The 21,291-nt window shown below is 38.3% G+C and overlaps 1 protein-coding gene and 1 pseudogene across 1 annotated transcript; one reads left to right on the forward strand and one right to left on the reverse strand.

Annotated features, from left to right (window-relative positions):
* Positions 1-10,484: 10,484 nt before the first annotated feature.
* LOC101017447 (keratin-associated protein 15-1) lies at positions 10,485-11,723 on the reverse strand. Its single transcript, XM_003895550.5, has one exon. The coding sequence runs from the start codon at positions 11,325-11,327 to the stop codon at positions 10,914-10,916; it is 414 nt and encodes a 137-aa protein (XP_003895599.1). The 5' UTR covers positions 11,328-11,723; the 3' UTR covers positions 10,485-10,913.
* Positions 11,724-14,514: 2,791 nt separating this feature from the next.
* On the forward strand, positions 14,515-14,920 carry LOC116272883 (annotated as a pseudogene).
* The last annotated feature ends 6,371 nt before the right edge of the window (positions 14,921-21,291 follow it).

The following is a 21,291-nucleotide window of genomic DNA, read 5'->3' on the forward strand; positions in this document are numbered from 1 at the left end:
TCCGGTTCACACTGCTCTCCTGCCTCAGCCTTCCGAGTAGCTGGGACTACAGGCACCCGCCACCATGCCCGGCTAATTTTTTGTATTTTTAGTAGAGACGGGGTTTCACCGTGTTAGCCAGGATGGTCTTGATCTCCTGACCTCGTGATCCGCCTGTCTTGGTCTTCCAAAGTGCTGGGATTACAGGCGTGAGCCACCGCGCCTGGCCATGTTCTTTTATTTGTATTTATTTTTACCTCTTGCATAAAGGTGATACGGCCCAAAATATATAGAGGGAGGTTTAAAAACAGACATGAGTTGACAAGACACTACTGGCTTGCTGTTTGATTTTGGACAAATAAACTTTTTTACACCTCAGATGTCATATTATGTATATAAACAAATCAGATACCCAACACATCTCTTTGTATTGTTTTATAGATTATTAAAATATATGGCTACAACATGTATATTGTTTTGTAAAAGCCCATCAAATTTTGACTACCACTTTTGAAAATAACCTAAAAGTGAAAAGGCGAATGACTCCAATCCTCATACATTTTATTTTTGTCTACAATGACGGTTTCTTAATGTTGTGATCTTGTTTCCATAGAACAATCAAAGCCTAGCAATATAAGTTGGTAGTAGAGGTGATACATTCTTTGAAATATCTTTTATCCCTTTATATACAAAGATACCGGAAACTGTCAATAAGAAATACCTGCTGCTTCTGGGATGGAACACTCATCTCCTCTAAGAGGATTCTTTCATCTGCACAAGATTTCCTCTTTCTATCAGAAAGTATATAGTAAGCATGACCTATGTGCTTACAATGACATACACATCAGAAACACTGGAGAATACTAGGTTGATGTTATGTGGATCAGGACAAGATACAAAGCCAGTTTTCTACAATAAATAAATAATTTATATCAAAGGTACTGCGTTTCCTTGAAAGAAGAATAAATCACTTGCTAACCTTTTATTAAATGATACTCTGTAGGTAACCAATTATGTAGAAGATACAATCCCTGTCTAAGGGCTCCTTCCAGGCAAGCTGGAAAAATTTGGAACATAGGGTATAGCTTTCAAACTAAAAAATATTTCTAATATTTTCTTAGCCAGAAGGATTTCAAATAATAAAACATGAACAAAGTGAATTGTAAGTATTATCTCAAATAAAATATTGCCTAAAACAGTCAAATAAATATCTCATTTAAAAATCTGCCCAAATAGAAGATTACATTTAGATGACAGATGGAAATTCTGAAATGACTAGTTAGAAATTTCCAATGATGTCCTGTTTCTTATGTAATATTATGTAAGTTTGTTAGTATGATATCTTGTGACCAATAACCTTTCTAGTTCAAGCAATCCTCATCTTTGCTCGAATACTGCTTTGTAGGTTTTACCTGTGATGTTCCTTTTCTGAGATCTTACGCTGTCATCTAAATCTATGATCCTTTAAGTCCTAAGTCAAGCTTTATCTTTTCTGGGAAAAGTTCTCCAATCTTTATTGCTTTTCTCATAAGATTATATCAGTGTATTAGTCAAAGTTCTCCAGAGAAACAGAATCAGTATGATCTCTTAGTGGGGAGAGAGAGAGAGAGAGGGAAGGAGAGAGAGAGAGAACTGTCACTGTAATAACTAAAGCTTTCAATAAAATGTCAATGCATATTCACAGTCATGACTTTTCTGCTAATGAGTCCTCCATACTCCCCAGTGCAGCTCTGCTAACAAGGCTACACTAGCCCAGCTGTGCACAAGAAGCATATCAGAGCAGAAGGCAATGTTCAGAGAATTTGTTTCCAAAAATTGTTTAAATCTAGTTTTCCATCTTATGTTATTTCTGGCCATCACATTCCTCATGTTTGTTTTATTTCTTTGTTACCCTTTTTAAAAAACAATCTTCTTTTATCATTCTCTACCCTTCTGCTTTGTTTCCTGCACTTTAACCAAGTATTTGCTCTTTTTGCAATTTCCGTAAATCTCGGGATTATTGACAATTGGGTAGCATACTTTGTTATGTTTGCACCATCCTAAGTATTGTAAGATGCTTAGCAACATCCCTGGGCCTCTTCCCATTAGATGCCAGTAGCAGCCCCCAGTTTGTGACAACCAAAAATGTCGCCAGACATTGCCATATGTCTCCTGGGGGCAAAATTATTTTCTGTATAGAACCACTGCTTTAGATGGGTATTTCAGAAATGAACTGTGTGAGATAGTTCTGGACTGTGGATGCTAGACCCCATTTGGAATGGGGATAGAACAATATGGATGCAATATTATATTACTCTACGAATGAATGAAGTGTTACGGATGACTGCTGAATCAGTATATTTATACTTCCTAAATCTAAAATAATGGTGAGCTACCCACTTAGCAAGTATTTTTCTGCTATAGCATATGGACATAATAGCTTTGATTGTGTTTACCTTATAATGACCTGTTCAATTGTAATTGGAGAAAAATGATGACTTTATTGTGACAAGCTTCTAAAATGCCTTCGTTGCCTCTTGAGATCACACCCACTCATGATCATCATAGACTTAGAGTGAAAGGACACAAAGATAGATGTGTACCCGCCCCCCACCTGCTACACCCTTGTTCTGCTCTCTAATCTTTGCACATACCAGAGATTTCGTAAGTTCTGTGAGTACCTGGTTTTCTGCACGTACCAGAGATTTTGTTTTGCACATACCAGAGATTTTGTAAGTTCTGAGGCAAGGTCACAAGACGTGTTTAAGTAAGATAAACTCTTGCTGCCATAAACCTGCTCTCCCGCCTCAAAGTTTGAACCAAAATATCAGAAATGGCGGGAACCAATCATAGTTAGCCAAATCGCCTTGTTCAAACACTAGCCAATCATATATCTGATTTGTATAATAACTCTATGCCCACTTTTCTTAGACTATATAACATTGTTTGGAGCTCAGTGGGGGAGCTCTCCTGCCCGTCTCGTTTCTCGAGCGAGGGAGAGTTCCAGGTTCGAACCTGTAATAAAGATCCTTGCTGCTTAGCTTTGACTCTGGACTCTGGTGGTCTTCTTCGGGGAATAAACGGTCTGGGCATAACAAGAGATAATGATAAGAATTAGATTATCTCTTCACTGTATTTCAAATAATCAAGACCAATTGCTAGAATATAGGTTCTGTTTTATTATCTCTTGGGCCTTCCAAGACCTTTCTTCAATTTGTGGGACTCATTCTACGTGCTCTACAACAGAGAACTCAGCTCTTTTAGCATCTACCAGCAGTAGTAAAATGGATTGTGAACTGTGTTTCTTCATTCTGAAGCTTTGTAGCTGATATCACAGACTTTACCCTTCGTCTCAATATTTCAATTTAGTTCATCATATGAGCATTTTACTATGAACCTCTTCAGCTGTTTCTACCAAATATTTCATGGTGGCAATCACCTACTCAAAGAGTTTATATTTCAAGTACAAGAAAGCAAATCCATTTAAATAAGTGTTTATTTGGACCTGCCATGTGCCACAGTTTATGCCAGGTCCTGGAGGATATAATTTAAAATGACACACATATCAACAGAATTATATACGAACTATAATTTTAGTTAGAATGATTGCGATAGTTAATATTTTGTGTCAACTTGACTAAGATCAGAGGATGCCCAGGTATCTGGTAAGATATTTCCGGGTGTATCTGTGAGAGTGTTTCTGGATGAGATTAGCATTTAAATCAATGGATTCAGTAGATTGCCTTTTCCAACCTACATAGGCTTCATCCCATCTATCAAGGGCCATAAAAGAACAAAGGGCAGAGGAAGGAGGAATTTGCCCCTTTTTCCTTTCGCCTGGCCACTTGAGCTGATACATAAGTATTTTCCTGCTCTTATACTAGGGTTTATACCATCAGCTTTCCAAATTTTCAGTCCCTTGGACTCAGACTGGAATTACACCAACAGCTCTCCTGGGTCTTCAGTTTACAAATGCAGACTGTGGGACTTTCCAGTCTCCAATTCCTCATATTCTCTCTCTCTCTCTCTCTCTCACTCTCTCTCTCCATCTCTCTTTCTCACTCATTATTCCAGAAAGATCATACTGATTTTGTTTCTCTGGAGAACCTGACTAATGCAGAACCTGAGGTAAGCATTAAGGACTCACCCCATTTGGGGAGTGCAAGGCTGTGGCAAAGGGGCATGGAAGTGCAGCAAACAAAATGCAATGCAATGCTGTGCGGTGTGTTAGTGCCCTGAGTATTACTTCATAACGAGGCATAAGGCAAGCCACTTGGCAGGCATGCTTGTTAAACATTGGCGACTTCTCTGGAGCGGTTGCAAAGAAAAAATACACCTCAAGGAAATTGATGGGATAGGGAAGAAAGGGGAAACGTGTCTTTTCCTGTTCTAGTATCTCCTCTTACTACGGATCAGGTTCATTGTGAGGGTAATTCAACCACATTTCCCGTTGAAGTATGTTTTGGAGAAGCACTCAGGAAGTCAGACTCCATACTCCATCCAGGTGCAGTACTTCATCAAACTCTGAAAATGCTAGGGGAACCCTGAGTAGACGGCCCATTAGCCAAGAAAGTGAGAGAAAGAACGCTGTGGTGGTGAACAACTTCTGTGACCTAACAAGACCACTGGAAAATCCTGAAAGTATTTATAAATAGATAAAACTAAATACATAAAATATATTTGCAATAAATTGGTTTACATATGTAGGAACAAGTGTATTACCTTCATAATGTCAACAAATCTATTAAAATCATTTATGTGCCCGATTATTTTAGTTTTCATTAACTACCAAGTCATACTTTTAAAAATGTGAATTCTATTTCTAATTTTAAAGTTAAATGACAAGATACCTTAAAAATTAATCAATACAACATCCTCACTTAACAAATAAGGAAACTGAGGCTCAAGGAGGTAAGATAATTTGCGCAAGGTTACATAGGGAATGATGGATTCAGCTCTAGAAGTTGTCTCTAGGTTGTCATTTCAATATTCTATTCTCTCTTCATCTTTCTACATAATTGAAAAGAGTTGCTTTTTCATTGAAACGCAGACAGCTGACTTAATGATCCTTCAGAAATGGCAAAACAGAGGGAATGTGGAACTCAGGTAGTCAGATATTTTCTTGTGCATTCGAGGCTATGAGTATCTTCCTTTGAGCCAAAGCTAAAGGTACGAGGCAAGTTTCTGGATAAAATAACATGTTGTAGATGCAACCAGTCAGAAAAGCAAAGGATCTTTCACAGATTGGAGTGCAAATGGGAGACATCCCTTTAGGGAAAGACTAAGATAAACATTTGACAATGTGGCTGTGAGCTTCAGTGCTCTGTGAGTACAGAATGGCAATATCTGTTCATCAATTTCCTCCCTAAGTCATTGACTAGCCATTTATCATGTCAGAGAAATATAAAAAGTTAATAAGACAGTTTCCTAGTTATGAGCACATGTTCTAGAGGTAAACCAAATGCGGTTACAGGCTCCATTGCTTGGCAGCATTGTTTTGCTGGAAAGTTTATTTAACCTGTATGTGCCCCAATTTCTTCATCTGCAAAGTGGAGGTTATACTAGAACTTGCCTTACAGCATTGTTTGGAGAGTAAATGATTCACACTGTGCACTTGCTATATAATAATAAATCCTGGATATTTCATATGATTATAATTTGTGAAACCTAGAAGGAGTTCTGTTTATTCATCACAAAACTCAGCACTCTCAGTTAAATGGAAAAACTTTGAGAATCTATGAAACACTTTGTTGATGTTTGTTGTTTTCAAATTTTAAAAGAACATAGTAGCCATTTATACTGATGTTGAGGCTCCAGCTGATGCTCTAAAGTACAGATGAAGCCAAAGAAAAGAAATGAGAAGGATTAACTGATGTACCTTCATTGTAGTTACCAGAAATTGGAGCATTGTGGTAACAATTTTGAAGCAAGCTCCATCATGTTAAAGCAAAGGTTGGCAAACTTTTTTTTTTTTTTTCCTGAAAGGGGCCAGATGGTGAATATTTAAGGCCTTAAGGGACATATGGTCTCTGTCTGAACCACTCAGCTCTTCCACTGTAGCATGAAAGTCAGAATAGACCATATGTAAATGGATGCTTGTGGCTGTATTCCGATCAATTTCATATGTAGAAACAGGTAGTAGCTGGATTTGGCCCATCAGCCATCATTTCTCAATTCCTGATCTAGAAGAAAAGCTCTATAGAAAATCATGTATTCCATGGCAGTATGGTTTTATTCACCACGGCTCTATATTTGTGAATATCCAGGGTATTTCATATAGGATTGTAGTTACTCATGTCACTTTCTCATTATTGAGCTTATTTAATGAGTTTTATTTTATCTTTATGTAAAATGATTTTATAGGGTGCTTTTCACATAAGTTAGAAGTTTGGTAGAGTCCCCAAAGCTGAGGGCAAATATTGGTAAATGACAATATATCCCAGTCCTAGTCACATCTCCATGATTACAGGTGGCCATGACAGCTTTACAGCTTTCCTGAGTCTTACACCCCTTAAGTGCAATGTAGACATTTATAAGAGAAAGAGATTTACTCTGAAATAAGTTTTATTCTTGTGGGATAATACTACCCATGTAACACACAAAGAGAAACATATATATACATGGCTTCCCTCTCTTTGGGAAAGGAGAGAAGGTGAAGAGGCCCATTCACAGAGTGTGTGGTGGCTGGCTGGAATGACAGAAGGTAGTGTCATTCTCTATAACAAAAATGTTTTATGTTATAGGAACTCAACGAATGTTTGTTCAATGAATGTCTAACTGAAAATAACATTTTCTAAAGCAATTATATGATCAAATGCTCTATGATGGGATGTAAATCTCTCAAGACATGATATGTCATGTTTCAATTCCTCTCTACACTCTGTTTTCTTTCCAGAAAAAAAAAAAATGAAACACATGAAGCTAAGAAAACAAGTTTACTTAATGAAAATAGTAGTAAGTACAGGATGCATTTACTGAAAGTGTCACACTAATAAAAGAAAATGACATGTCTCTGGAATTGTTTGCCCACCAAGAAGACAAGGCAGAAAATTGAGTATTTCTGTATCTCCTGGAGTTTTGAGACTAGACTAGCATACTCTTAAAGCAGTGAGCCATTATAATTAGCTGGGTGGAAGACACCTGCTCTAGGACCAAATCACAAATCACGGGCAGTGCTGTTGTCATGCACGTCCGTGTGAAGAGACCACCAAACAGGCTTTGTGTGAGCAATAAAGCTTTTTAATCACCTGGGTGCAGGCAGGCTGAGTCTGAAAAGAGAGTCAGGGAAGGAAGATAAGGGTGGGGCCGTTTTATAGGATTTGGGTAGGTAAAGGAAAATTACAGTCAAAGGGGGGTTGTTCTCTGGAGGGCAGGAGTGGGGGTCACAAGGTGCTCAGTGGGGGAGCTTTTTGAGCCAGGATGAGCCAGGAAAAGGAATTTCACAAGATAATATCGTTTAAGGCAAGGATGGGCCATTTTCACTTCTTTTGTGGTGGAATGTCATCCGTTAAGGCGAGTCAGGGCATTTGCACTTCTTTTGTGATTGAGGGCATTTGTACTTCTTTTGTGATTCTTCAGTTACTTCAGGCCATCTGGGCATATAGGTGCAAGTCACAGGGGATGCGATGGCTTGGCGTGGGCTCAGAGCCCTGACAGCTGTGAGTGTGTGTTTCCTATGGGCCAAGAAGGCCACCTCCTGGACAAATGGATCCTAGCAGAAGAAAGCTGGGTGGGATGGAGCCCTAGCAGGAGGGAACTCGGGATGAGGATTCAGGGAGAAGTCATGGAAGGGTGTGCTAACTCTGTGGTGTCTTCGTCAATTTGGACTAAGATACCATAGACTGGAGACTCAAACAAGAGAAATTTATTTTTCACAGTTCTGGAGGCTGGAAAGTGCAAGATCAAAGTGCTGGCCAATTTGGTTTTTAGAAATGGCTCTCCTCCTGATTTGCAGATGACCACCTTCTCTCTATGTCCTCATGTATCAGAGAGCACAGAGACCAGAAGAAAACCTCTTGTGTCTTTTCTTATAAAGGCACTAATTTCCACTTGAAGGTTCCATTTTCATAAGCTAATTACCTCCCAAAGGCCTCTTCTCCAAATACCATTGCATTGGGAATTAGGATTTTAACATATGAATTTGGAGGAAGGACACAAACATTACATGCTTATACATTACAGAGTGCATAATAACAGAGGATATTCAATGGCAAAGATTGGGTCCTGGCTAAATGCACAAACCTTAATGTCCCTGTTGAAAAACCTGTAAGATCACCAGAAAATCTGTTAAGATGAAATGAAGTATGTCTGAGCTCCCTGCCACAAAAAAGAATGCTACTATAAGTCTTTTCTGTGTTTCCACAGAAAGGTGCTAGAAATGAGATTCTGGGCTGAGCTGGTTTAAGGTGGGTCTTTCAAGGCTGAGAACTGATTGGAATTAGGTATATTTATAATATAATAGTTTAGAATTGATGGACACAGCAAAGAGAGGAAGCTGACATGAGTTTCTTGATACCTAAACTGTTGCTTAATTAGGGAACTGTTTATTCAGGTCTTCAGGCTATTGGCTCCAACAGATTAGTCTATAGGAATTTCTTAAAGCATGCAGGGAAATGAGCTATTGTCTGATGTTATCTCTTCCCAGTAAAAGTTTCCAGAGGCAAACAACACAGTCCTTGTTGACACAGGTGGTCTAAAGCATCATGTTGAGGAAGATGGCCCTGGTTGTCATTTTCTTTCCTCCCACTGTATCTTTTTGAATCAAACAGAAGCAAGGAGCAGTACATTGATGGAAGGCAAGGTGGAGTATAGAAATTTAAAAAAAAAAATTAGTCTTCTTTAAACCGCTGGTGGCCTCTGGAAACACATGACAGGCCTAGACTGAGGGGAAAGGGAGAAGCTTTGATTGTGGCTGTTAAGACTGGTTTTGTAATTATGCAACTTTGAATTACTAACATGAAATGAAAATTTTTCTTAATATCTTAATGTGATAATAGATCTACCTATTGTGTCGTTCGACGATTCAGGGAAGATAGAACTCTAAATTCAGTGCTGTTAAAAAAAAATGAAGCAATTTCCTAATTCTGTCCTGAGTCCTGTCTGCTTAATGCATCAGTTACAACCAAAGATGACCATCTAATAATTCTCGATTTTCTCTTATTCGGTAGTAGGGTTAGATTTTCATTCAGTGGGTCCTGTACAGAGTCTGACGTAATAATTGACATTTTGATCAAAGTAAGAAAAACATGAAAAATTCCAAGTTATCATTTATTATTTTACCACTAAATATCAGTGCTGAGCTTAGGATCAGAATAAATATCATGAAGATGGAAGCTATGCAAATGTACCTCTTAAATCTCCTGCTTCAGGGAGCATTACTGATTGATTGACAGCTACAGCAGCTGCTATGTGAATCTACCGTCACTTTTGTGCCAAGGTTGTGCTGTCATCCGTTCTTGTTAGTAAGTACTCTTGGCAAGGATGCTAAGGCAGGCCCCCTTTTGGTGATATGTAAGGCTCCTTTGATGGGTGACTTGCCAAAACTTTCTTAGAATTGCCCTGAAGGAGTTTCTTAAAGAAGTTTCTTCTAGGCCAAACTTACTTCCCTCTGTTGTTCACTGAGGCTAGACATACACCATAGTAGTATGGCTCTCCCAGACCTCTCCAACTACCTCCCCATTATCCATCACTGGCATTTTCACCAGTAAATCCTTTTTATGTTTAATCCTATTTGGCAGCTGCTTTTCAAGAGACTGCAATGGACACAACAGATCAGTAAGATTTATTCTTCAAAAATTGAATGTAACTTACTCTATTCTCAATAATGGGTTTATATTATTTTATCCGAGTGTTTTTGAAGTTCTTCTTCGTTGTGTTCCTACTGAATCTTGTCTTCATCCCCATTATTCCATTCGCCATATAAGTTATAATTGTAGTTGTGTGAACTTCTGGAAGCAGAGAATTTGTGTCTTTGTTTGGTATAATGCTTGGTATTTAATAGGACCTCAATACATACTTTTTTTCAATGAAAGACTAAAACAAAATTTTCTGAAGCAAATATATAAAAAATGAACTTATGAGGGGACTTAAATCTCTTAAAACATGAGATAGGTTATATATTTAAATTTTCTTTACACTTTGCTTTCTATTCAACAAACTGTCAATAAAACATATGAAACAAACAAAAAGTGTACCTAATGAAGACAGTTGAAGATATGGGATGAATTCACTAAATGTATCATTTTTATTTTTTTTTTTGAGACAGAGTCCTGCTCTGTCACCCAGGCGGGAGTATAGTGGCATGATCTCAGCTGATTACAACCTCCATCTCTCAGGTTCAAGTGATTCTCCTGCCTCAGCCTCCCGAGGAGCTGGGATTACAGGTGCACACCATACCTTGCTAATTTTTGTATTTTTAGTAGAGATGGGTTTTCCCCATGTTGGCCAGGATGGCCTCGAACTCTTGACCTTAAGTGATCCACCAGCCTCGGTCTCCCAAAGTGCTGGGATTACAGGTATGAGTCATCACACCCAGCCTAAGTGTATTATATTAATAAAATAAAATGGAATACCAGAATTCATGCTAAAGAAATAAGGTTATTTAAAATATTATAACTATTTGAAATACATTTCAGTGGAAGAATTCTGGGAAAATAATGAGAGAAGAATTTTAGAAAGATGATAACAGAAATAATCCTAAGCATTGGCACAAAAATTGAAATTCAAGATATATCTCCTGTCAGATTTAGGAAAGGTCCTAGGTCAAGATTAATTTGTCCTTGTTCAACCATATACTTCCAAGAGGGGTAGGATGCTGAGTCCTACTGATGTAGATGGTCAACAATCACAGATATTGGACAGGCTGAGTGTTACAGTTCCACAGAGTACAGAAATAATCATGAGAGAATGGAGAATATTCAGTAAGTTGATTCAAAAAGGCGAGACCCAAAGGCTGGTTAGTAACAAGTTTCCTGGAAATTCCTGGATGAAAAGATAGTTAGGTGGTAGAAGTTGGACCCACAGTCCAGAGATGGGAAGCCAATGCTTCCATAACCAAGAGATCCAAGGCCAGTGTTTCCACATCCAAGGGATCCTATGTAGTTAGTCTGGTGGGGACTGCGGAAGATGGAATTCTTTGGGTGGTAGCAGGATGTCTGATACGATTTGGCCAAAGTGCAGGATGTCTGAAAGCTGGTGAGCTCACAGTAGGTTTCCTGACAGGCGTTGTAGAGAGAGAAGCCCAGTTGGCAGGTATTTGGAGAATAGATGCCATTGCTGGGGTAGAACGAATTATAAATGGAAACTGGATACCCTAGGTAACCTCCAAAACAGCAGGAGGAGAAGTTTCTAGAGCTATAGTTGTAAGACATGTTAACAGGAGTTCTGAGTTCAGTTGAGTTGCAGTGAGGAGTGTGTGTGTGTGAATATTACCTTCTGTACTGCACACTTACATACTCTAGCAATAGATGTAGTCACAAGTGCCCATTTTAATGAGAACACTTAATTAGGCTCCAGTCAAAATGAAATATATTAACATTCAAATAATTTTTTTTTATGAATGCAGACGTCTACATGAAAGAATTTCATTAGTTTTTCAAAGCAGTTGTTCATGAAACAAAAATGCCATTTCTCATTCATCTTGCTTGGGTAGAATGAAAACCACCATAATTGCACCTATAAGACTGATGCTTCAGAGGGCTGGGTGCGGAGGCTCACACCTGTAATCTCAGCACTTCGGGAGGCTAAGGCAGGCAGATCATGAGGTCAGGAGTTCGAGACCAGCCTGACCAACATGGTGAAATGCCGTCTCTAGTAAAAATACAAAAATTAGCCGGACATGGTGGCGGGTGGCTGTAATCCCAGCTACTCAAGAGGCTGAGGCAGGAGAATTGCTTGAACCCGGAGGGTGGAGGTTGCAGTGAGCTGAGATCATACCACTGCACTCCAGCCTGGGTGGCAAAGCAAGATTCTGTACCCTCCCACCCCCCAAAAAAAAAAGATCGATGCTTCATTCATCCTGTCCTTCTAGAACTTGGATCAAATGGCTAACACACTAAGAGTTCTGGTATTTGTAAAGACCTAAAAAATACCTTGTAATCTGGAAGGGACATTTATCTTGCTCCAATTTTATAAATTCAATGGAGAACAGAAAAAAAAATTCAATATCTATTCCTTCTTTCAAATCTTTGAACCATTAGAAGAAATAGCCTAATAACAATCCTTATTTGGTAGACATGCTACATGAGTGCCTAACATATTTGAGTTTAGATTTCTTATAACACAAGTAACCAAGTCACTCTTGTGCACGTGAGGATTTAAGAATGGTCAAATTTTTGCAGAAGTGCTTTGAAGTTTACATTGTAAAACTACTAAAGAAATCCTTTACTCAGAGGTTGATTTGCTTCTTCATAGAAATCATCATTAAGTTTGATTATAAAAAACCATTTATCCCCATAAGGTGTAAGTAATTTTTTGGTGGTGTTGATGTTACTGAGAGCAAAATAATAAGCACTATATTTAAAATGTAAATCTTTAATCTTTTCCTTTCTTTTCTCTCAGAGGGTGACATTTTTACTACAGAGGGAAAAGAAAAGCAAAAAATGAGGAAAATGTCCATCCCACGTAGTCTTCACAGAAAGATAAAATATTTGAAGAATTCATAGTAACAAATGACTTTATAAATTGAAATAAAGGGGTGGGAAGGATGTATGGTGATAATGCGTAATTGAGAGTGAATGCCTTTGTGACCTCTGATGTATCAACTGATATATATATTCTGCCTACAGTACTAGAGTAATGAGGATTTTTCTGGAATCACTCAGAAAGTTCATCAGAGCAAACCGTAAACAGAGATAGGCCACGGATACATGAAATGGCTTAACCTGTGGGAATGGGCAAACCTCTTAAGACATCCATCTTCAGAACTGATGTATTCTACAGTGGAAGTGAACTGAGACTCCCTTCTATGAAGAATTAGGATTACTAGGTCAAAGTTTTAAGGGAAGATTCAGCTAAAAATCTAAAATGAGTTGCTGTTGTAATTAATGATATTTCCATATTGAGGGCCCTGGGAAAATCTAATTAGGATGTTGTAAATGGAATTTCAATCTGACAGGAGGCTAGAGATAATTGCTCAACTTCCTTCCAAATTGTAGACTTTATGAGTCTAAACTGCTGAGGAGACAAATTGATCTCCAATCATGTTTCATTTATTAGGTAACATAGTTTGTTCTGTGTTTCTGTAATAAACAATTCTTATTAGGCTTCTCAATTATGAATAGCAAAAAGCATTCTAGTAGATTCCAAATCTTCCTGTTGTATTTGTCAATAAAATATTGAATATCAAAATAGCCACACGAGTATTTAGCTCACCTAAATTGAAGTTGCTTGCTTGTTTTAGTGTCATCCACTCCTGTGTAAGCAATTTCAGTAGAAGAATATTCCGTGGGATCGGATATTAAGTAACGTCGCACGTTCTTTTCTCAAAGTATGGATGTTTTTGCATTCAACTACTTTCGTTCAGAAGTGGAATGGAAATGTTTTTCTAAAAATGAGCAAATCAAACAACACAGAAACCACAGCAAGATAAATTTCAATCTCTCCTCTTCCTCAACATATCAGTCTTCATTATACCATTACATCGAGGTGAAATACAAGTCACAGAACAAGAGAAAATATGACCATTATTTTAGAAGTGTTGTAACACTTGTCAGAAACACCTGAAAATAATGTACGTCAAAGTCATGTATGTTACTTTTGAGGCAAGGGAAGAATCTTCTTAAGATGCTCCCTTTGTCTCACCACTTTAAGGGAGCTACTTTGTAAACTTTCTTTAAAACAGGAATGTTTTCCAGATTCTGGGCAATTCTTTTAGTGGGAAACACTGACTCTGATCAGAGGTAGAAATACACTAGGAATTTTTGCCATATGATTTGTTTTTATTTTTAATGCTTTTTCAGCATCTTAGATGAATAATCTCGACCATTCCAAAATACATAAAGCGGTTTATTATTTTTAATTCACTCAATGGTAAACACACACCCAAGGAAAGAAAAGCTAAGACTGGCTCCTAATAGTCTGCATACAGTTTTGAACAGGACCATGCAAAATAAGGGAATCTCAGTTAATATTTCATTAAAGCCGTTCCAGTTGAGGTTTGATTTTTAAAAAGACATTATATCTTGCATATCAGTCGCCGCTTTCTGATGATATTCTTCATTAAGTTAGCTTGCTACTTTGCAGTGACAATGAATGTATGTTTTTGTTTAAAAGAAATGACTACGAATAGATCGGTTAGCTGGCAACTTTGTACACCAGATGGCAACAATTTTGAGACAGATTGTGAAACGGGTATCAATTATTTTTAATTAAGGCAGCTTCCCTTAACCCAGACACTGTCTACCTCTAAAGCAATTCTCTGAGTTATCTGCAGAGTGACCTTTGGTAAGGGAAGATGAGTAATAGCTTTAAAGAGTCAACACTATTATCTGAATCCCAAGGCACAAACGTTACTGCACTTTCTAGTTGTAAAATCACAAGTAATATATATGTCTGACTATGACGATCTTTTTAGTTCATTTAAAGTTGGCAGGTAACCTGTTTTTATGTGCCATGTGGATGACACCCAATGTTAAGGGTATATAAGTCCCCAGGTCCAAGAAGTGACATTCAAAGTCATAACATTGTCATTATAAGTCAACTCTCCCGCCGACATATCCTACAACTGTTACTCTGGAAACTTCTCCTCCCACCTTGTGGGGGCTACCTGCGCTACCCAGGCTTCTCTTGTGGCTCTTCCTACCCTAGCAACCTGGTCTACAGCACCTGACCTCTGGTATCCCAGCACCTGACAGCTGGGCTCTTCTCTCTACAGGGGCTATCAGGAGACCTGCTGGGAACTCCCTGGGTTCCAGACATACTGTATAGTGTCCAGCATCTGCCAGACCTCCTGCTACCGCCCTAGAGCCTCCATGCTCTGCAGTCCCTGCCAGATGACTTACTCTGGATCTCTGGGCTTTGGATGCAGAGGCTTTCAGTCTTTTGGCTGTGGCTCTCCATCCCTGGGCTTTGTATCCAGTGTATTCTAATCCATGGGTTGTTGTCCCAGTGCTTTCACATCCCTAAATTACACACCCAACCCTAAATTATAGACCCAACCTTCTACTCTTCTACTGCCAGTCTGCTTCTTACCATCCAGCCTGTGAATATGACTTTTAGTAATTATGTTTGAGGAGCCAGAAACTTAAACACAATACCTACTGTGTCCGTATCCATATATGCATACCGTCTATTGCTCTCCTATCCTATCATTTGCCCATGAATCTGATGTCTACTGCTACCCATGATAGATTACGAATAATCTAAATTCCAGTAACTAGAAAATATTCACTGGAGAAAGATGTTAAAACTGCTTATTTATAATTATATAGATGTGCCACATCAAAGCACACTTCTCCTACTGTGTCTCCTAGTTATTTCCCCTAGAGTAGTTGCTTTAAATTTTACAAAGTGAAGGATGTAAGTTTAAATAAAACTGGGTAACATTACATCGGCATATCTGCTTTAATATTCTTTCCTTACTTTTTGTCTTAAAAACTACTAAATATCCGGCTGGGTTTTCCTGTGTCTTCTACTACAGACACTTGCACACGAATGTTCATTGTAGCATGATTCACAATAGCGAGGACATGGAATCAAGCTAAATGGCCATCAATGACAGATTGAATAAAGAAAATGTGGTACGTATATACCATGAACTACTACGTAGCTATAATAAAGAATGAGATCATATCTTTTGTGAGGACAGGGATGGAGCTAGAGGTTATAATGCTTGGCAAACTAACATAGACACAGAAAACCAAATATTGCATGTTCTCACTTATAAGAGGGAGATAAATAATGAGAACACATGAACACAAAGAAAGAAACAACAGACACTGGGGTCTACTTGAGGGAGGAGGGTGGGAAGAAGAAGAATAACAGAAAAGGTAACTACTGGGTACTGGGCTTAATACCTGGGTGATGAAATAATCTGTACAACAAATCCCTGTGACACGAATTTACCTATGTAACAAACCTTCACATGTACCTTTAAACCTAAAATAAAAGTTTAATTTATTTTTAATTTTAAAGAGTAAAATTGTCCATATTCTTTTTAAATTTAGAATACTTTTCATCTTTTATGTTTATTCCAGCTATTAATGTCTTCACATGATAAAATGAAGAGGACACATTTTTAAGACTACAAACAAACTAACCACCGTGGTCTTCTTTTTCTGCAGGGAGTTAGAAATGTCAATATTTTTATATAAATAATGACATTTGCAATGACTGTCAAATTGATTATATCACATAATTTTGGAAGAAAGAATACTTTTATAAAATATTTTCTGAAATATATGAGAATTCAGAGTGAGGATATCCAATAAAAAGTTAGATTTTAGTGAGTTAGATTTGTTGAGGACTCCAGATCCCCTAGCCTTAGTGCCAGGTAAGAAATCAATTCTCCAAATGAAAGTGCTAACATATTTCAATATTCATTAGCAAGTAGGGCCAACCTGTTTTATATAATCAGTTATATAAATTCGATAAAGTCTCAACTTACTCTTACTTTTTGAGATATTTGGTTGGCAGCACTTTCTTGAAAAAATAAAATTCAACACCAATGCAAATATTCTCTTATTATCGGATTAGGCTAAACATTCATGTAGTTGATAATCCTTGAATTAGCAGTTAAGCCCCAAATGTTTTATCATTTAAGTCAAGAACAACATTATTAAATGGATGACCTAGATATTTACCTACCGGGTAACAATGTGGCTTGGTTTATTTTTGTTGTTGTTGTTGTTTCAGTATCTAATACCACTTGGTCATTGTCTCAGATTTTTAACTTTTTATTTATTTATAATCAGTAATATATTAACATAAATAATGATTAGGAAATTTCTATTTTACTTTTGTCATGGTTTCATGTAGTGAAGGAAAAGTAGCATGCACAGTGAGCAGAGTTTTTACTTTATTCAATTGTTAAATCTGAAAGAAGACAGAATGCTTAGAATTGTTCTTAAAATTTCTAAACAAAATAGAATTATCACTTTTTTTTTTTGAGACAACATATAATGCTATGGTTCAGGCTAGACTGCAGTGGCACAATCTCGGTTCACTGCAACCTCTGCCTCCCAGGCTCAAACATTCCTCCTACTTCAGCCTCCCAAGTAGCTAGGACTAGAAGCACACACCCCCACACCTAGCTAAAAATTATCGTTTTTCTTGCAAAGAGAACATGCAGACAGATCACTCGAGAAACAAATTACACTTACATACAAGTGATAGGTCAGCCTACTCATTCAAGTCTGGGTGGAGGTGGAGGGTCATTTGTTGTTCAAACCTAGCTGGTAGTGCGATGGCCCATTCCATAGCAGCAAGATGCAGCAATTCTCATCAAGAGTAAAATTTTCTATATTCTTTTTTAATTTAGAAGACTTTTCATCTTTCGTGTTTATTCCAGCTATTAATATAGCTGCCAACAGCAGGTGGAGTTAGTGGGAAATTTGAGAATTACTGGCTAGGTGCACGTGAAGTATGGGCGTGAAATTTGGACTGCCACAAAGCCACAGATAAAGGATAATCTTAATGCTCTTGCTACAGTGATTTGGCCATGTCTTGTATTGTTTAAATCTACAACTATTTTTTATTATTCAGTAATGTTTTTCTTCTTTAAATTTTGTAGATAGAAGAAAAGGAAAATAAGCCAAAAATAAAAGCTGATTTTTTAATGGAAAAAAAAAAGTTGGCTTCTGAATTTCTACCACTAAATCCAGTTGATGATGACTGCATGAATGTGTACAACACTTTAATGATATTTATTATTCAAATGAGAGTAGGTGATATCATTGACCACATGAAAAGTAAAAGACATGGTTTTAATGAAGAGTTACTGAAGATATATCAGTATCTACTTCAAAAGACAGAAAAATGTTTAAGAAGACCAAGTCCTAAGATGATTATTTACTATTAACAGTTGCAGAAAGTGTGTCAATACATCACCCTTATACAGACATTTTCATTTAGGTCAAATAACTGTATTAAGTCATTTTCACTCATGTTAAATTATACATTTTCTTGTGCATGTACAGAAAATAATTGAACCAATAGTTAATGATATGCCCCTCCAGTAGCAGGAAAAACAAATTACTAAGGATTAAATGAATTCAGTTTTATATTAGAACTGTCAAATGCTTCAAACAGAAAATAAATTAATTCTAAAAATGTTTTGATTTCTTAACCTAGCCCCCCCCAAAACAAACGAGTAAAGCTACAAAAAGTTCATAATGTTCGGTTTGATAAAGTTAATGTAAAGTTACTTTAAAAGTTAAATATTGAAGATATGATTATTTGTTGTATCCATAATGATAAAAAATACACATTTTGTTAAGGACATCATGGTAAAGAAAGTAAGAGTCCTGTGGAGAAGACGCACAGTTTTAGTTGTGGTGAATAGATAACTCACTTTGTATCTGAGTAAGTTTCAATCTCTATCAATAAAAGTAGAAGATGTAATTTGAAAAATTTTAAAACACTTTGTATATATCCTAAATTGTACTGGCAATCAATACTTTTCCATACCTCATCAATCACCATGTTCACATTTTTCTGCTGTATTATCTTTGAGCTCTTGTTTCATTTACTTTTAAGTAATAATTTGTATTGTTTTATATAGAAAAGCATATGAAAGGAATTTTCTTATGTTTATCAATTTTTTTACACATCGTATGCTGCTTCTACACTCTATATTGCTACTTTACTCAAGAACATTGCCGGTGTGAGCCAAGGCCTAAAGTAAAGAAAATACAAAATATGAGTCTCCAACTCCCAGCGCGAGCGACACAAAAGACCGGTGATTTTTGCATTTTCAACTGAGGTACTGGGTTCATCTCACTAGGGAGTGCCAGACAATCGGTGCTGGTCAGCTGCTGCAGCCTGAGCAGTGAGAGCTGAAGCAGGGAGAGGCATCGCCTCACCTGGGAAGCGCAAGGGGGAAGGGAATCCCTTTTCCTAGCCAGGGGAACCGAGACACACAACACCTGGAAAATCGGGTACCTCCCACCCCAATACTGCGCTTTAAGCAAACGGGCACAACAGGAGAGTATATCCCACACCTGGCCGGGAGGGTCCCATGCCCACGGAGCCTCCCTCATTGCTAGCACAGCAGTCTGCGATCTAACCGCGAGGCAGCAGCGAGGCTGGGGGAGGGGCGCCCGCCATTGCTGAGGCTTAAGTAGGTAAACAAAGCCGCTGGGAAGCTCGAACTGGGTGGAGCTCACAGCAGCTCAAGGAAACCTGCCTGTCTCTGTAGACTCCACCTCTGGGGACAGGGCACAGCTAAACAACAACAAAAGCAGCAGAAACCTCTACAGACGCAAACGACTCTGTCTGACAGCTTTGAAGAGAGCAGTGGATCTCCCAACACGGAGGTTGAGATCTGAGAACGGACAGACTGCCTGCTCAAGTGGGTCCCTGACCCCTGAGTAGCCTAACTCGGAGACATCCCCCACTAGGGGCAGTCTGACACCCCACACCTCACAGGGTGGAGTACACCCCTGAGAGGAAGCTTCCAAAGCAAGAATCAGACAGGTACACTCACTGTTCAGCAATATTCTATCTTCTGCAGCCTCTGCTGCTGATACCCAGGCAAACAGGGTCTGGAGTGGACCTCAAGCAATCTCCAACAGACCTACACCTGAGGGTCCTGACTGTTAGAAGGAAAACTATCAAACAGGAAGGACACCTACAGCAAAACCTCATCAGTACGTCACCATCATCAAAGACCAGAGGCAGATAAAACCACAAAGATGGGGAAAAAGCAGGGCAGAAAAGCTGGAAATTCAAAAAATAAGAGCACATCTCCCCCAGCAAAGGAGCGCAGCTCATCGCCAGCAACGGATCAAAGCTGGACGGAGAATTACTTTGACGAGATGAGAGAAGAAGGCTTCAGTCCATCAAATTTCTCAGAGCTAAAGCAGGAATTACGTACCCAGCGCAAAGAAACTAAAAATCTTGAAAAAAAAGTGGAAGAATTGATAGCAGAGAAGGTCATAAACGAAATGAAAGAGATGAAAACCATGACACGAGAAATACGTGACAAATGCACAAGCTTCAGTAACCGACTCGATCAACTGGAAGAAAGAGTATCAGTGATTGAGGATCAAATGAATGAAATGAAGCGAGAAGTGAAACCAAAAGAAAAAAGAAGAAAAAGGAATGAACAAAGCCTGCAAGAAGTATGGGATTACGTAAAAAGACCAAATCTATGTCTGATTGGGGTGCCTGAAAGTGAGGGGGAAAATGGAACCAAGTTGGAAAACACTCCTCAGGATATCATCCAGGAGAACTTCCCCAACGTAGTAGGGCAGGCCAACATTGAAATCCAGGAAATACAGAGAACGCCACAAAGATACTCCTCGAGAAGAGCAACTCCAAGACACATAATTGCCAGACTCATCAAAGTTGAAATGAAGGAAAAAATCTTAAGGGCAGCCAGAGAGAAAGGTCGGGTTACCCACAAAGGGAAGTCCATCAGACTAACAGCAGATCTCTCAGCAGAAACTCTACAAGCCAGAAGAGAGTGGGGGCCAATATTCAACATTCTTAAAGAAAAGAATTTTAAACCCAGAATTTCATATCCAGCCAAACTAAGTTTCATCAGTGAAGGAGAAATAAAATCCTTTACAGATAAGCAAATGCTTAGAGATTTTGTCACCACCAGGCCTGCCTTACAAGAGACCCTGAAGGAAGCACTAAACATGGAAAGGAAAACCGGTACCAGCCGTTGCAAAAACATGCCAAAATGTAAAGACCATCGAGGCTAGGAAGAAACTGCATCAACTAACGAGCAAAATAACCAGTTAATATCATAATGGCAGGATCAAGTTCACACATAACAATATTAACCTTAAATGTAAATGGGCTAAATGCTCCAATTAAAAGACACAGACTGGCAAACTGGATAAAGAGTCAAGACCCATCAATCTGCTGTATTCAGGAGACCCATCTCACATGCAGAGACATACATTGGCTCAAAATAAAGGGATGGAGGAAGATTTACCAAGCAAATGGAGAACAAAAAAAAGCAGGGGTTGTAATACTAGTCTCTGATAAAACAGACTTTAAACCATCAAAGATCAAAAGAGACAAAGAAGGCCATTACATAATGGTAAAGGGATCAATTCAACAGTAAGAGCTAACTCTCCTAAATATATATGCACCCAATACAGGAGCACCCAGATTCATAAAGCAAGTCCTTAGAGACTTACAAAGAGACTTAGACTCCCATAC

The sequence above is a fragment of the Papio anubis genome, unplaced genomic scaffold, assembly GCF_008728515.1.
Source record: "Papio anubis isolate 15944 unplaced genomic scaffold, Panubis1.0 scaffold243, whole genome shotgun sequence".
Taxonomy (NCBI): Eukaryota; Metazoa; Chordata; class Mammalia; order Primates; family Cercopithecidae; genus Papio; species Papio anubis.

Bases quoted from the DNA above. Each gene is read 5' to 3' on its own strand.
- LOC101017447 (XM_003895550.5), bottom strand. From the start codon at position 11,327: ATGTCTTACAACTATAGCTCTAGAAACTTCTCCTCCTGCTGTTTTGGA.